The 16950-nt window shown below is 39.4% G+C and overlaps 1 protein-coding gene across 1 annotated transcript in view; it reads right to left on the bottom strand.

Annotated features, from left to right (window-relative positions):
• The window catches only part of LOC121960829 (phospholipid phosphatase-related protein type 5-like), a 159131-nt gene that overhangs the window by 141583 nt on the left and 598 nt on the right, over positions 1–16950 (bottom strand). Inside the window, exon 2 of the mRNA XM_088071857.1 lies at positions 9121–9208. Coding sequence (XP_087927983.1) covers positions 9121–9183 — 63 coding nt within the window. The 5' untranslated portion in view covers positions 9184–9208. The remainder of the gene's footprint in view (positions 1–9120; positions 9209–16950) is intronic.

Raw genomic sequence — 16950 nt, 5'->3', positions numbered from 1 at the left:
AGACAGGCCCGTCAACACAGAGCGGCTGCTGATGGAAATGTTTCCTGCGCTCATCATGTTCCTCAAATCTGATGCTTTTCTTTGTTCCTCTCATATAAATTCCAAAATGTCAAGTTCCAAACAATCAGATCAAATACAGTTTGTCTCTTGTTAAGAAGCAAGAGAAAACCATTTGCATTTATGAATTCAACACTCCAGCTGAAACACTGTGAGACATGTTGGGCCTCCTTAGAGTGCGGCAGGTCACAGAGGATCGATTCCAGCGGAAGGTTAACAAGAGTTCACCGATCAGCTGACACTGCTGCTCGCTGCAGCCATGAAGGGCCAGACCTATGAGAGTCCAAATGTGAACCAGAAACACCACAAGTGGGATTTCTCTAAAGATTTGAAATTTACCACAGCACTTCAAAAACATAGAGCAATCAAAGTGCCTCATATAATTTTTATATCTCATCCATCTATCCATTTATTTATTTTCTGAACTGATTATTCTGAAGGGGGTTCTGGGGATCTGAATATCCCAGCAAACACTGGAATAAACCCTTGACAGGTCACCAGGTCCATGGCAGAAGCTTTTCTCTTCACATCTGATCATAAGCTTGTTGGCAGTGCCTTCAGTGTGCTTGCTCCCACCATGTTGCTCAACAACGCTTACCTCACCTAGCAACGACATCTCGCGATATCTTGTACCATGAAATGTCGCGCAAAATGCTGATCACGCGAGACTAACAGGGTTGAGACTGAAGGCTGTTAGAGGCTGTACCATACAGCCATGGCAGAAAACACAGTTACATTAAAAGATCAATTTTGGGATTTTATGAACGGATATTGGACCATTTAAAGGAAAATCGATTAAACAGATTTTTTTTTAACCCAGCCCTAGTCAGCAGTCATTCAGTGCAAAGTCAACTTCAGCTGCTACATGTAGCTGACTCTGAATGTTTCCACACTGAGGTGTTCATGGCAGCTGACACAACATTAGTGGCCACGTATTTTCTGTCTTTTTTTGTTGTTGTGTTTTTTTGTACCATTTTAAACGGTCAAAATTGTATTTCATCGAGAGATGCACACATTGATTAATTGGGCAGAAGTTCCTTGTTTGTTATTTATTTGTTATGATCCCCATTGGCTGTGCCCTAAAGCACAGTTTATCTTTCTGGCGTCCACATTTAAAAACATGCATTAAACATTTCTGTCCACACAAAGTTAAACAATTATAGACTTACAATAAACATGACTGTCAACACATAGTAACGCCTTTAAAATCATACATTAAAAAAAAAAACATGAAATATGCTATGTAATGAACGGTCAACTTTTACATTAGTAATGCCATTCTGTGTCTGAGTGCACTTGTGTGTGTGTACACACTCTGACACAGCAGGTGTTGGTATGGATGTAGCATGTAGATAGTTTGCAATCCGCCAAAACACACAAACAACTAGACAAAACCATGCATGCTCAAGCCCCCAAGGCTTGCCCAAGATGTGTGCCAGGCTCTGGTGCAAATTTTACATAGTGGCCAAAAGTGGAATCACAGCATCTGGGTCAGTGATGCACACTGGCCCACACAGACTTCTCCATTGACTTATATCATTAAATTTTTTTTAACCTCAAAACTCCCGGGAAACAACATAACATTTAGAAAGTCTAAAAGAGCCGCAAGATTACATTTTTTAGACCGCCATTCAAGCTAGTGAGGCGCTTACCCAGAAGCCATTCATGTGCCGGCAGAAGTTACCCACTTGACCAAGCTCAGCTGCCGTGACTCTCTAATGCCTTTACAACTCTACATGCTGACTGTACAAGTTGTCATCCATAAGAAGAGAAAAAGACCAGCTGTTAAGTGGAGTCTTTTTCTTTTTTTATTTCCACAATGCATTTAAAAAGCAAGGACAAGCTCCCTAACCAGTGACGTAACCTTAGTTATGTTATTATAATTTCAGTGACCGCGGCACACACAAACACATTCTCATCCCAACTCGTCACATGGTGCCGCTCTGTCAGTGACATTCCACATGTTCTTGTGACGTTTTAGGTATCCTTGTGCATCAGCTGTTAAGCACACTTAACGCCTGGTAGAAACTCAAATTCAGCAAGTGCAGAACCTGGCACCGGGGCCCACAGCGGGGTGGGGCTAATGTGTGTAACAGCAGCAACAGAAAGTTTGCTGATCTGGTGGGGAGTATGTGCTGGACTGGCTGAAGCTGAGCTGCTTTTTGAGCAGCTGAAGGTCCATACCCTGGACTGTACACCAATGTCTGCTTTAACATTTTGACAGTTTTTCTTCAATCTTTTTTGACTATGGTAGTTTCAGCATAACAGAATATACACATTAAATTAGTTTATTTCATAGATACCAATATATAAGAGTTTATATTAGAGCAGACTGATAACTGACTGTCATGAACAGATCCTTTTGGACTATCTGTGTGAAGAATCATCAGTGCTTCAGCACCAGAAAAAAAATAGCAGCTTTTATGTTTTGTTGTTTATTTCTTATGGTCATGTGATTTTAACCACCAGCCAGTTAAACTGTAGTATTGTTGCTATGGTTACATGAAACCAAATATAGACCCAAAAAGGTGATCACGACTTTAACTGCATTACTTTACATATTTACATCAGTTTAGTTGTTTACAGTTCTGTAGAGCAGGGGGGTATTCCAGAAAGCAGGTTATGTGAAAACTTTGAGTATGTTAACCCTGAGATGAGGGAAACTCTGTGTTATCCATTTCAGAAAGTTAAGTCAAATTCTGAGTCAATCACCATGGTAACTGACTTTGTGAACATTACCTGCTCCCTGGCAGATTTTCTAGAAGAAACACTGAGTTTCTACCTGTCTCTTCCCACCTGAAGCGAGCTGTCACACATGGATTGTCCATATTCGATCGATATCGAAGCAATTATTATGCAGTGCCTTACATCTGGAGAGGATTTTCAGATCTCTATGGATAAAATAAGGAAAAAAATAAAATATAATTGTATATATTAAAAACCATAGAGTAAAACATATCTCCAACAATAAATTAAATTTAAAAAGCATCCAAAAAGCTAAAATACTATCATACAATAAAAGACAGTAAACAAAATCAATAATCAGATATCAGTTAGCTAAATAAAAGTACCATCCCCACATATGCACGATAATCTAATACACAATCATCATAGTAATTCTCAGTCCCATGAAGACAGTTAATATTGTGTTGACAGTGTGTGCTTTATATCAATATTAAATGATAATTTACTCAGCAGAAAATTAGGCGAGTGTTAAAACAGCATTCTGTCTGAGGTTCAAATGACTACATGTTGAAATAGCAACTGAATGAATATTTACTTTGTTTAACGTCAAATGTGAATAAAACCAAAGTGAGTTTGGCCTATAATCATGGCTGAGTGAAACATGTTTTACCTTTCTGACTGACGTTTTTATATATTTCATTTTCAGTTGCTTCAAAGTGCATTTTCCCCCTGTGAGATTGCACCTAAATGAAAATCAAAATGTAGTCTATTCAATCCACCAATTTTTCAACTGTATGCTACGATTTTATTAAAGTGTGGTTAATGTTAAGGCAACGAACACATGCATTCAAAATTACGCACTGACACAAATGACAAGGAACAGCGATTTTCTACCAATGCCGCTTTTCTCTCCTTAGCTGCTGTAACTGTGTTACTTTTCTTTCTAAATATGGGCTCATATTCGCCGTAGGCAGCAGGAGAACCTCTAGTTCCAATGGGGCAAAGTAGCTTGGTTTCTGTTTCCATGTCTAATCGAGGAATCGGGGCTCCATTAATGATAGCTTTTTACTGAGGTCGCGCACGAGCTGAATTCAAGGTGAACATACTCAGAGTTGATTGAACTTATTCAAATCAGCTGTTCTGGAACTGCATACTCAGAGTTTCCCATCTCAGAGTAAATTGACTCAGAGTTCAGGGTAAGACTCAGAGTTTGTTGAACCTCCTCTCTGGAATACCCCCAGTACAATGATGGATAACACCTGATATTATATAGCAGTGTAGTTTACTTAACCTGTCATTGTGTAGTGTAGTACAATATTTTCTATCAGTCTTAGTGCAGGGTTATAGCAGCAGAGATGTGCAACAGAGCAGTGCTGGACAAGCTACTGTATGTGTGTGTGTGTGTGTGTGTGTGTGTGTGTGTGTGTGTGTGTGTGTGTGTGTGTGTGTGTGTGTGTGTGTGTGCGTGTGTGTGCGTTCGTGTGCGCGTGAATCCCAGAACAACAACAGCTCAGCCCCACTGTCACTCAATCATTCATATAATACAACAAACATGACGACAAACGAGCTTCTCACGCACGTTTCAGTAAAAGATGATTGAAGAGAGATCAAATCTGTGTTCTAAATGCCCTTCTGTAGACATGTGATGAGGCAAGAAGCGTCTGTGCTGAGAAATGACGATGGAAATGACGATGGAAATGACGATGGAAATGACGATGGATGACACAGTTATTCTCCCTCACCCTCACAGCTGGACGCAGACCAACAGAAGCTCCGAATCAGTTAACAAACGGCATGATCTGAATGATGGTGAGCACAACTGCTCACTGCTCGCTAATCACTCCCACTGATGATGTCGTTTTCCAACCATTCCATTATTCCAAATGTGAGTTTGTTACTGTCACCGTCTGAACACAGGCCAGAAGAAGAATCACCGCTCTCACCGCCACTTCTCCGTTATTGCCCTTTATGGGCTTACATTCCTGGAATGACATGTATTTGACACAGCTGCTCCCTCACCAGCAGCATCTCCGTTATATATTCTATGATGTCATAACATCAGCATCACATAGGCAAGCTAAGCAGATTTTTTATTTGATTATAAAAACCTAAAATGCTGTGCAAACATTCTCTCATTTCATCCATTTCAGATGATGACAGACACTCTGTTGGTCCCCTTCATGTGTTCGCACAGTGAATGCAACATATTGGACTGCATGGGTGTTAGCTGTTCCAAGGAATTATGGCCAAATATTCTATTTAGAACCACGAAGCACAAGCAGCCTGATGACGTCTGTCTATCTGTACCTGTTTCAGCACTATTGACAGCGCCGCACCAACACTCTGGAGTGTCAATAATCAGCACAGACGCATCTGAAACCAACAAGAAAAAATCCTTCCTAACATGCTTATTTGTGTTAAACAGCCAACAAAACATCCCTCAGCCTCCTCTCCCCTGCTTGTTTCTCCACTCCTCGTGTCTCGGGCAGTTCTATGTGCTTGAACCACTGTACTTGACAAATGACTCCAGCCTGCTTAGGGTTCAGCTGACTGGCTGGTTTGAGGAAATTCATCAGACCTGATTATCTTTCTGTCACTTTTCCAGTTTCCTCCTTGCTGCTGAGAGTAGGCTATCTTCATTTAAACCGCAGTTTCAGGTCACAACATCAGCTCTCTCTGTCTCTCTCTGTCTCTCTCTGTCCCTCCCTCCCTCATAGTGACACAGGAGGTGACAGATCGAATTAAATAGGTTCCGGACCTGGGAACCTGGGAGGTGCCAGAACATGTTCTGGCAGGATCCGGCACAAGTTTAGCCCTTGGTACAACAAATAATAGAACTATACATTGTTTACTATGCCAATGATATTGTCTCCTTTGGTGCTCATGGTCTTAGTAAAATTAACTGAATGATTGAATCATAGAGAAATTTACCAAGCTAACATTGTTAGCACCATGTCTATATTGACAAAAACTTTAAAAATGTATACATATTGTCTGTGTGATTTAAGCAGCTCCCTAACATTAGCTCCAGCAGGTAGTCAACAACCTTATTTTACACATCCAAAGAACCTCCATAAAAGTGAACTGCATGGCAAACAGAACAGGCCTCTAATTTGGGACGGGCCTTTATTTGTCAAAATGTGTAGTCACACTGGGGAAGTAAACCAAATCATAAAAAATGCCATAGTATAGTATGTCATCAAAAATGATTTTAAAAAAACCATAGTATAGTTTGTCGACCTTAAATCATTTTTAAAAAATGCCTTAGTAAACTATGTTGTCCAAAAATCTAAAAATAGCATGTCTTACAAAACTACAACACAAAAAACACGATAGTATAGTATGTCATCAAAAATGGTTTAAAAAAACATTGTAGTATAGTATGTCTTCCAAAACTCATAAAACACGCCATTGTAAAAGGAAAAAAACACGCAAAATGCCACAGTATGTTGCATGCAGTAGCATGTTGTCCAAAAATCATAAAAAACTCCAGTGTAGAATGTCATTCAAATATCATAAAAAACACCACAGTTTGTCATCCAAAAATAGTGGGAAATGCAGTATTCAATGATTTATTGCTAGTGTATAAAAATTATCCAGGAGATACATAACCTTTAAAAAATACCCAATTAGATGATTCTCCCATAGCACTCAGTCAAATATCCTTCTGCTAAAAAAATAGATACTTTTATACATAAATCACCAATAGAAATAATTGTTTCATTCACTCATATTTTTTTTCCTTTGCTGCTTGTAAGCACGTCCTTTTCACCACGCTCTGAAATTCATTCAATCAACATCACACTCAGTGAAAGTAAAAGAGGCTCTAATTAACTGCATGTACCTCTGTGAACATTAAGTAAGTGCAGTAAACAGACTTTCTGCAGGGTGTTGGGAAACAAAACTCACTTTTGCATTTTTACAGTTATGTGGGCATTTGTGGACATTAAAGGAAGATGAGAGTGGCGGCATCTGTTGTGGAGATAACGGAGCATGATTGGCTTGTCCTTGAAGCGGATAAGAAACAGCTACAGCTCGTACTTGATGCTTCTAGACTTTTCATTTGATGCTGTTTGTACTTGGTGTAACTTGTGTGTGACTTTCTCTGCTGTCTAACTGTTGTGCCTCACTGCATGCCGAGCGGTTCATGTCCTGGGTAGCATGCATTAATAATGAGCTGTGTTCAAAAGTAGAAAGCGACAAAGGAGGGGAGTACAAAGGGAGATTTTTTTTTTCTATTGTTTTCATTTTCATTATATTCTAGAGCAAAACTGTTACTTAAAAAGAACCTGCTCACATTTCTAAAGAGATATCACAAAGGATGAATCAAAAGAACTTTTCAGTTCACCTTCAACGTATGCTGTCCTCAGAGAGAGTCACTCTCTCAATGTCAGCATCTAAAACCTACTTCTGACATAATACAAGCACAGAATGAAATGAAGAATTCAGCTGCTGTAACAGCTACATGTTGTATAATGTCTGGATTCTGTAGTTGGGCTGTAATTTTGAGGAAAAGTGATGCTTTCCATGATTTATCCCAGCGCGATCATTCATTCACGCCAACAGAGCGGTAGCAGAAATATTAGCAGTGTTGACAGTCAGTTCTCGCTCAGGGTTTATTCAGCCCTTCCAGGATTGCATGATGTTACAATCGCAACTATTCATGCAAATTCAGCCAATCCACCAGAATTCTGCACGACCTTGCAATTTTGTCCAATCACCACAAATTTAACCCTATGAAAACCGACCTCTGGCGGTTTGCATGATCCTATTTAAACAAATCTTAAATAAGAACCATAAATAAATCATTCATTTTTTTTAGCAGACAGGTCAGGATTCTGTCTTCCCTGTCATCACATCATGTTACCTTACATTATATGCCCTGCAAAGGTAGTATTGTAATATAATCTCTAACTTAACTTTGTAACGGCTGTAGGAGATCGTAGTTTCCATAAACCTGTATATCTCGCCATAAAAATTAAGAAATAATAATAATAACCGGAGCATCCATTGTTTTTCCAGCTGAAAGCGAAGGCTTGAAGGCTTCTGTCTCTCATATAATCACTTCATGACCTTATGTTAAATTACATGCAGTAAAAGGTAGTATTTTCTGTAATTATGGCAGCATTTTCCCTGGAAATTCTCACTGACAGCTGTGGGGCATTGTTATTTTCATAATCATATATCTATCTATATATATATATATATATATATATATATATATATATATATATATATCCATTTATCCCATTAAAGCACACTGGTGGCACCAGAGGAATAAATCAATTATAAAACCACCTTTGCACTTTGCTCATAAAAATAAGCATGGCTCAAAACACAAGTGATGTACATAGTTCATACAACTTATGGAGTGTTAGGAAGAATTATGTTTCTAAATATCCAATATGTTTTTTTTTTATTTTGTTAAATTTGTTGAACATTTTTTTAAAAGATTTTTGTATGTTTCTACTGACACAATTTAGGTACTTTTATCAATTGTTATGACCCGTATATAACCCGTTAGCTTCAGTTGTGCAGATTTTAGGGATACAATGCATTTCAAGGCATTTCAAGAAATGACATCACAATAAACAAAAATAACAACAAAAAATTTCTATAGCAGAGTGCAAAAGGTTGAGGGGGGTATAGCTCTCGCTCCTTCATTTGTTTTATTTTACGACAATATTGGCATCATATCATGATGTGATCCCATGTTACTGTAACTTTAAAAAAAAACTAAAAACTTACACACTCACTGATGGAACAGCCATCAGGAGAAATACGGGTATCAGTATCTTGCCCAAGCTTGACATGTTAACTTGGAGAAGCTGGGTATCGAACGACATAACCTTCTAGTTAGTGAACAACCTGCTCTAACTCATGAGTCACAGCCGCCACAATGCACTGCTGTGCTCCTACTGTGGTCACCAAACACTGCAGTAACGTACTCCCAGTAAGTCATTTCCATGAAGAATTATTTCAAGGAATTGTCTGATTTAACTCGTAACGTCACATCATGGAAGCTCCTCTGTTTCACTGTGACTCAATCAATGATTTACAGCCCAAAGGACACTTTTCAAAAGCCTCTGAATGTGGGGAAGAAACTGAACGGGACTGAACAACTGGTCTATTGCACAGATGTGTGATTCAATTCCCTGACCACTAGATGGTGACAGAATTCAATTTTTTGGTAAAAGCACTGTGTTTGACATTTTCTTAAGTGTGCAGGAAATAGTCATCAACTGCAAAAACAAAGAAATACAGCTGGTTTATTTCCAATGGCTGGATTACCTGCTAACATCATTGCTGTGTAGTTTGACCTCAGTTAAACAAGGATGAAAGCACCCAGCATTTCTGTCTTCATGAGACATAACTTACCTCGCCTGCCAGTGAAGTGTACAACTTCCTTCGCTCCTTTCTACTGAGTCGTTTTGGAGGCATGTTGACTTCCTCTGATTGGTATGTACTGCAAAAGAAAAAACAGACAGGTCAGAACAGACAGAGTGTTAACGTAACAGGCAGAGATGGTTGGGAAGGAAAGGAGGGACAACAAAGATTCTGAGCTGACTTCAAACCCCACACACCATGGTGTGTCTGTGTCCACTAAAATTCCATTAAACCAGCTGCTAACATCTATTCTATTTTGCATAGGTTGTATAAAAAGTCAATTGTGTAGGATTTAAGGGGATATACTGGCTGAAATGGAATATAATATAATCAGTTTGTCTTCTTTAGTGTATGATCAACTGGAAATTCAACAAAAAAAACATTTGGCGTCGAGGATCAAGGATCAAGACATCAGTGCAACTAAAGCCCAGGACACAGGCGCAGCCACAGACAGGACCACAGCCATGACCACGATCCAGGCGCAGCCACGATCGGAGAGGAAACGAGGGCAAAACCACTCCGCAGAAGAAGCCGAGTTAGTGTTATGCAGTAACAGAACATGAGTGTTTCAGAGGAAGAGAGTGAGAGAAGTAACAAGGGGCTCAGTGTATCACAGGAAGTCCCCCAGCAGACTTAACTTATGTCAGGCTAACTAGGGGCTGGCCCAAGGCAAGCCTGAGCCAGCCCTAACCTTAGAATGAGCCATTCATAACTACATTGGGAGAAAGTCCTTGTGTAAAGAGATCGCCATGTTGCACCGCCATGTTTGTACAATAACCCAGAGGGGACAAACCAAACACTGGCTTCAGATAGGGACATTTTTATTTTTGTGTCAGCCACCAAAGATAGGAGCCTGCGGTATCTGTAAAACACTGATTTGGAATATCAAACTTTTTTATCCAGTGTTCAGGGTTCATGTACAGTTTTACCATAAATTCCCATGACTTTGAGGCATATTTTAAAAACTATACATTCTCTGAAAGTACCATCAATACACCTTATCATTTTTATTATTACGTAATAGCTTTTAAAATATACTATTTAAAAAAGGATTAGAACTGACTAGATATAACTTAGGGACTGTTCCTCATTTATGACAAGATAGGGGGTGGTGCAAAAAAGGGGGAGGCATGTCAAATGATTTTTTGAAGCACTGGGGAAGGACAAACAACTTTAAATGGCTGTACTTTGTAGTTATTTTACTGACATTTTTTAAAGAAAACATTTTTTAAAAGTTGTATCGATATTTAAAGAGAAAAAAAATTATATCATATTATATTATATTATATTATATTATATTATATTATATTATATTATATTATATTTAGTAAAACAAAATTCCATGATTTTTCCAGGTTCTCCATGACTGCAAACACTAAGTTGTTTTTTTTTTTTTTTAACCAGTTTTAATCAGCTGGTCCTTTTGTTTTGGAAAGGAAGAGACCTCTGTTGATAATTCAGTTCCTGGTTAAAACCTCCTGAAGTACTGAAGTAATTCTAACCAGGAGAAGTTTCAGCTGACTGTTGTAATCTTGTTGTTGCTGTTGTCATCTCTGTAATCTTCACCTCGAGACACCACTAAATCCCCCTGAATCTGACAACCTTTCATATATAAGTCCTATGCAGAACAGCAGCTCTGTCTTTGGACACACAAAGTCAGTATCCATGCTCTTTACAGGATGTACATCATCAGAGAAGACGTGCTCTCATTACAGCTCAGTCTGCTCTGTTTAACCCTTTGAAACCTGGATCGACATCAGTTTTTTAATGCTGCATTCAGACACCTTTCACAAGCTATTTGGCACTTTGCAACCAAAGCAAATTGGTTTGATTTTCTATAACATGGGGGAAAAAGCCACATCCAGCTAAGCTAACTTGCTAGTAAAATGTGACAAAAAAATACCTAAAAAAATGGTTTAAAAAAGAGTGGAGTAGTTTCAGAAAATTATTCAAGAAAAATGGAAATGGAAATGAAAAAATGGATAAATTTTATAATTAAAATGATGTTACAGAAAAATAAAAATGTTTAGCATTTATTTAGGATATTTTCATGTTTGTTTAGTTTTTGCTTGTTGTGTTGTGTTGTGTTGTGTTTTGGGCAATGTCTTGTTACATTGCAATTTGCCTTCTCCTCATGGGGGATTGAAATAAACCTGTCCGGTTAACTGATGGTGTCTGCACAGGAAATACAGAGTACAGTCTAACATCTCTCCACTGGGTGTCATCAGAAGATAACAAACCAGTGAATGGTCCACTGTGCCATCAACAACAGCATTGTGTGTTTGTGTAGGAGCAACATATTGACAGACATTCATGAACCAGCAATAGTAACAGTTTGATAGACACAGTTAGCTCTGTGTGAATCTGTTCCTCCACTCCAGCACTGACTCATGTTTTTAACATCTTTCCCACATGGGCCTCCTCCAGCAGAGGCCCATGTGGGCCTCTGCTGGAGGCTAACCCCACTGCTACAAGCCTCTTACAATACAGTCAGGACTGACAGCCATCAGCTGCATCCAACAGCAGCAACTGCACACCATAAGTGAAGCAACTTCTAAAAACAAGCAATCCTACAGTCATAGCTACCTCACTCAGTCGCCCATTTTAAACTATCTGTTAGAGGTGGTAATATCACACTGTTCTGCATATATCATAGGATCATGGAAAGGGGGGACAGAATGTGTTGCTATAATTAAAGGGACACTTCACCGAAAACTATCAATGATTTCCTCTAGACATAATACCACACGTGAAATTGGTTTGAGACTTACTGGGAGTTAAAGCCTCTGAATCTTTACCCCAGTGATGTCATCGGAGTACACTGAATACTTGTGCTATGTTGGTAACAATTCATCTATTTTGAGCATTTGCCACTTCATTTCCTGAATTCTGGTGAAGGTTTAGACACCAATTTATAGCAAACGAATACACAAAGTTTACGTGATAGGTGTCGATTGCTTGAGTAATTTTTTTTTTAAAGATCATTGTCTTAACCATGCAACAGAATGACATTCTCCTTCAACATCTGTAGGGTTAGGCATGGCAAAGAACTGTCTGAAGTGTAACTCAAGCTTTACAAATCTCTCTCTCCTCCACTCAATGTTTCAGCACTATGGACGCTCCATACGACCTGCTCTCATTTAGTATTTCCATCAGTGACATGTCCAGCTTCACATAGACAAAAGCTCTGGCCCCTCTTGAATTTAAAAGTAGACTACAATTACCTTTATTCACAAATAATAAACAGCTTCAATCTAAAACGGACAGCTCCATTTATAGACAACCACTACCGAAGTTGAATTATCTTGTGGCCATGCATTATTATATCAAAAATAAAAACAGCCTGCACATTAGTGCACCTTTACTAAGAAATACTGGCAACTTTCTTTCACAGGAGTTAAGCTATGTCCAGGGTGTCTTAACACTAAGGCTATGTTTAGATGAGAATGGTTCTACTAAAACAGAGAAGTCTTTCTTTTGCATTTTTTTTTAAAAAATGTGCATTCATATGGTAACATTGTAAAAGCAATCCTCGTGTCATCACTGTTCTCTCGTGATGCACACATTGCCAGTTTACACTCTGGAACCCAGTTCCAAAAGTTTGCATTTTCAGGCCCTGAAAACAACATTGTTGTGTGAAGGAAAGGCCAAACCACATACAAGTTTAAAGTTTTATGCAAGAACCGTTGCTGTGTAAATGACCTCTAAGTCAGCAACACTGCAGCGTTAATACAGCTTTACAATGAAAGTAGCTGCTAGCTCCAAAACTAATGAAATGTCTCCAGATGAGGTAATGCACTAATTTGCATATTTATGACATAATCGCAAATTTATTTGAAATAATAGAAGCATTTACAACATTCCTGAATTGGATTCAATAGAAAAAATCTAAACAAATCATTTGTAGCTAGATTTGTCACTAAACATATTTTAGAAATAAAGTTGCTAAGACGGTCTGCAAAGTTGCTAAATCTAACGAGAAAGTCACAAAGTTGAAAACTGCACCAAACATTTTTCTGCCGGGTTTATCCTGCTGTGCTGTGACCCTAAACATAACCTCTCTGTCCAAAACTGACCACCTCTGACGATGAGGTACAAATCACTGCACACAGTCACAGTACCGTAGAGCGGGAAAACACGACACACAATGTTTGATGGGTACATTCGAGCATTTCAAGGTACAAGGTAGATTTGTCTTTTTTTTTTTAAACATGGTTTTTAAAAAATGAAATTAAAAATTGTCCCTAAATCCTGCTACATCTTTGTGGTAAAGGAGCGGATACTTCTGTGTCTTTTTCCAGATGGCAGCAGGGTGAACAGACTGTGGCTGGGCTGGCTGCTGTCTCTCAGTATCCTCTGGGCTCTGTGCAGACACCTCACTTTACCGAGGTCACTGATGCTCTGTAGATGGGAACCAGTGATGTTCTGGGCAGTTTTAATCACCTGCTGTAGAGCCTTCCTGACCACAGCAGTTTGTGATGTTTCCAGTCAGTATGTTTTCTATTGCTCCTCTGTAGAAGTTAAGCAGGATCTTGCTCTGGCATTTAGGCTTCCTAAGTTTCCGTAGGAAGTAGAGCCTTTTCTGTGCTTTTTTTTAACCTAGGTGGTGATGTGTGATGACCAAGATAGGTTCTTAGTGATAGTGATTCCAGGGAAACTATAGCATTTAACCTGCTCCACCTCAGCTCCACTGATGTAGACAGGAGTGTGTGACTTTACCTCCTTCTTTCTAAAATCAGCAATCAGCTCCTTGGTTTTACTGACGTTGAGCAGTAGGTTGTTCTCTGTGCACACAGTTAATTTCCTTCCAGTATGAACTCTCATCGTTTGTAATACGGCCAATGATGGTGGTGTCGTCCACATACTTCACAGTAGAGTTCTCCTGATGTCTGGGAGTGCAGTCATGGGTGTACAGTGTGAACAGGAGGGAGCTGAGCACACAGCCCTGGGGGGCTCCAGTGTTGAGCACTAATGTAGAGGAGGTGAGACTGCCAATCCTAACTCTCTGGGGTCTGCATGTGAGGAAGTCCAGTATTCAGTTGCAGAGTGTTGTACTGAAGCCGAGAGTGTTACGTTTTCCAATCAGCTTCATGGGAGAGATTGTGTTGAATGCTGAGCTGAAATCAGCAAATAGCATCCTGATGTAGCTGTTCTTTTTCTCCAGATGAGTGAAGACTGAGAGAAGAGCAGTAGATATAGCGTCCTCCGTGAATTTGTTGGTTCTAAAAGCATACCGGTGAGGGTCCAGGCTGAAGGATGTTGTCTTTGATGTGCTGGAGAACCTGTTTCTCAAAGCACTTCATCAGGATGGGGGTAACAGCCACAGGGCAGTAGTAGACTAGACACAGCTGACTTTTCCTGGCAGCAGCTGTCCCATCTTCTCTGTAATCACTGACACTGAATCTTTTAGTGGTACAGAGGAGCAGACTATACTGGCAAACATTCAGCACCACTTCCATCAGCATGTCCTTATTTTATACCATCTGCTCTAGTTTTGGTTAAGTCTGATATATGATGAAAAACTTTACAATGTTGTTTGTTTTCAAAATTAGCTGACGACAGTTTAAGCCAGCCACTAACTGATGCCCTGTTAAGACAGAGATAGCGCTGTAGAGCTGACATCCTTCTTTACTCCTACTTTGCATGTTTACGCAGAACCAAGCGGTGGCGGCTTCATTCCACTCCAATGTGTGGATTTAGATTGCACGCTGGCATCCCGTAAACCAAAGAGGTGTGAGAGGCGTGATGTTTGACACAACGGGGTTGACCTTTCGTGTGACTTACATGTCAGCAGCGCTCTCTAAATGGCGTTACATGGCTATAACAACCATCTACCTTCTGTGTTGTATATGCTTACCCTTGGCTCAGATGGTAAGCAGTAGGGCTGTACCCAACTCAGAATTTTGTCAGTCAAATCGGATTTGGCAGTTCAACATGGTTATTTGACAATTTGTTTAGTTTTCTACACAGTTTAAAAGTATAAATGGGCTCAGCAGGACATTAATTGTGACAGCAGCACTCACATCATATAGTAAACATGCTAACAGCAATAACAACGAGTCGCAAATGCACACCATTTTTTGGTGACACTAGATATCAAACAAAAGCCAGCGACTGTTGCCTATTAACTTGCTATGAGCTGTAAAGTCACCTCTACAGTGCGGTCTCTCTCCTCCTCTGTGCAGCTTCCTGCATGTCTGCAGCTGCACATAGCAACATGAAAGTCAAGAGCACTTACACAAAACCTGACATCCAAAACGTCCCCAGAAGTACACTGCACAGAAACAATCAACTGCTCCAGTTGAAGTAATCTCAGTCGACTGAGGGTCTCTGACTGATGATTCAAGACTCCGACTTTAAAGAGGCGGCCCTAGTAAGGGGCGTCGGAATGGGACTGTTTTCACAGTTTTCGGCTGCTGCGTTTCACGGCTGCTGTTCTTCGTTGTCCAATTAGCCACTAACAGCTACCCTGCAGAAAAAAAACTGCTTGACCAGTTTAAGATGGTTAAGATGGTTCTCAACATTTTTGATGGTTTAGCTGCTCATATCAGCTTGTGATGGTCACTCTAGCTGGTTTATCCATTGAAGTCCCTGTAAAATTGAAACCAAGTCAATACCCTTGAGTCTGGAGAAATAACAGTGTCACGAGGAGGAAGTATGAGCAAAGGACAAAAATCCGTTCAGCCTGCTGTCAGGGCATATGCATAAAGATAAATGTGCGCAGCTTGACAGGCTGGTCACACCAGCATGTCCAGCTGATGGCCCACCCAGCAAGAACTTGGTCAGGAGCATCTAAGGTCATCTTCAACCAGCTAAAACCAACTAAAACCAGCTACCAGCATAAGCTCGTTTTTAATTGTTTTTTTGTTTGTTTGTTTGTTTGTTTATCAGCAGGGTTAATTCTGCACATCTATAAATTTGGGACTATTTGCTGACATTCAAAGCATGCCGAGAGGCTGAGATATAACGACATCCGTAGAAGGTCTTTCACTTAACTCAAATACACAGGGCCCTTCATTTCCCACGATGCAACTTGAGAGCACCTCTACATAGCATTGAGAGACACAGGAGACATTATAGTCCTGTTGTCACAGGCTAAAATGTAATGTGTCGAATAAGAGTGTCATCTGAACCCTCAGGGCCCACTTTAACCTTACACACACATGCATCGCACAAAATGTTCTTTTCAAGATCAAGCTTTTGAAATATTTTACATTAAAACGATTTTCTACTTTCATTGAGTTTTTTTTTTTTTTTAACCGACCTCAGTCCTAATCACAATATCAGATATTCATTAATTTTTAGAATTTTAACCCTTTAAATGCCAGTTTTTTTTCATGATGCCAATGCTTTTAGATGAAAAAAAAAGTTTTGCTTTGTTTTGTTTTGTTTTGTTTTATTATCACAGCCAATGAGCTGCAGCAAGTGAAAATAACATGTTTTTTTACATGCTAAATATGGTAAAAATTACATCATCAGGTGGAAAATAGTCAAAATTACAAATTCGAAGTCAAAAGCCCCAAATGACACTCAGAAGTAATACAATGCATGCTTTCATGCTTTGATGGCTGTTGGATCAAAAATGTCAGTTTGAATGGGTTTCAGTGGACCATTTTTTGTCTTAATGTAACAATTTAGTTTCCACAGTGTATTTTACACTTATTGTAGAAGCTGAGCTGGAAATTCACTGATTAAAGAAAAATGCACAATCTTACCAAAATGTATGCCATATGCATGAACACAGCCAAAATTATAAAAAAAAAAAAAAAGTGAAGAATGAAAAGTGCCTAAATTGTGTCAAACAGTCCCCGAGGGTCAAAT

This window comes from Plectropomus leopardus, chromosome 21, assembly GCF_026936395.1.
Source record: "Plectropomus leopardus strain MGB_pleo_1.0 chromosome 21, ASM2693639v1, whole genome shotgun sequence".
Lineage (NCBI taxonomy): Eukaryota > Metazoa > Chordata > Actinopteri > Perciformes > Serranidae > Plectropomus > Plectropomus leopardus.
Note: the sequence above shows the minus strand (reverse complement) of the source record. Positions and strands in the feature narration are given on the sequence as shown.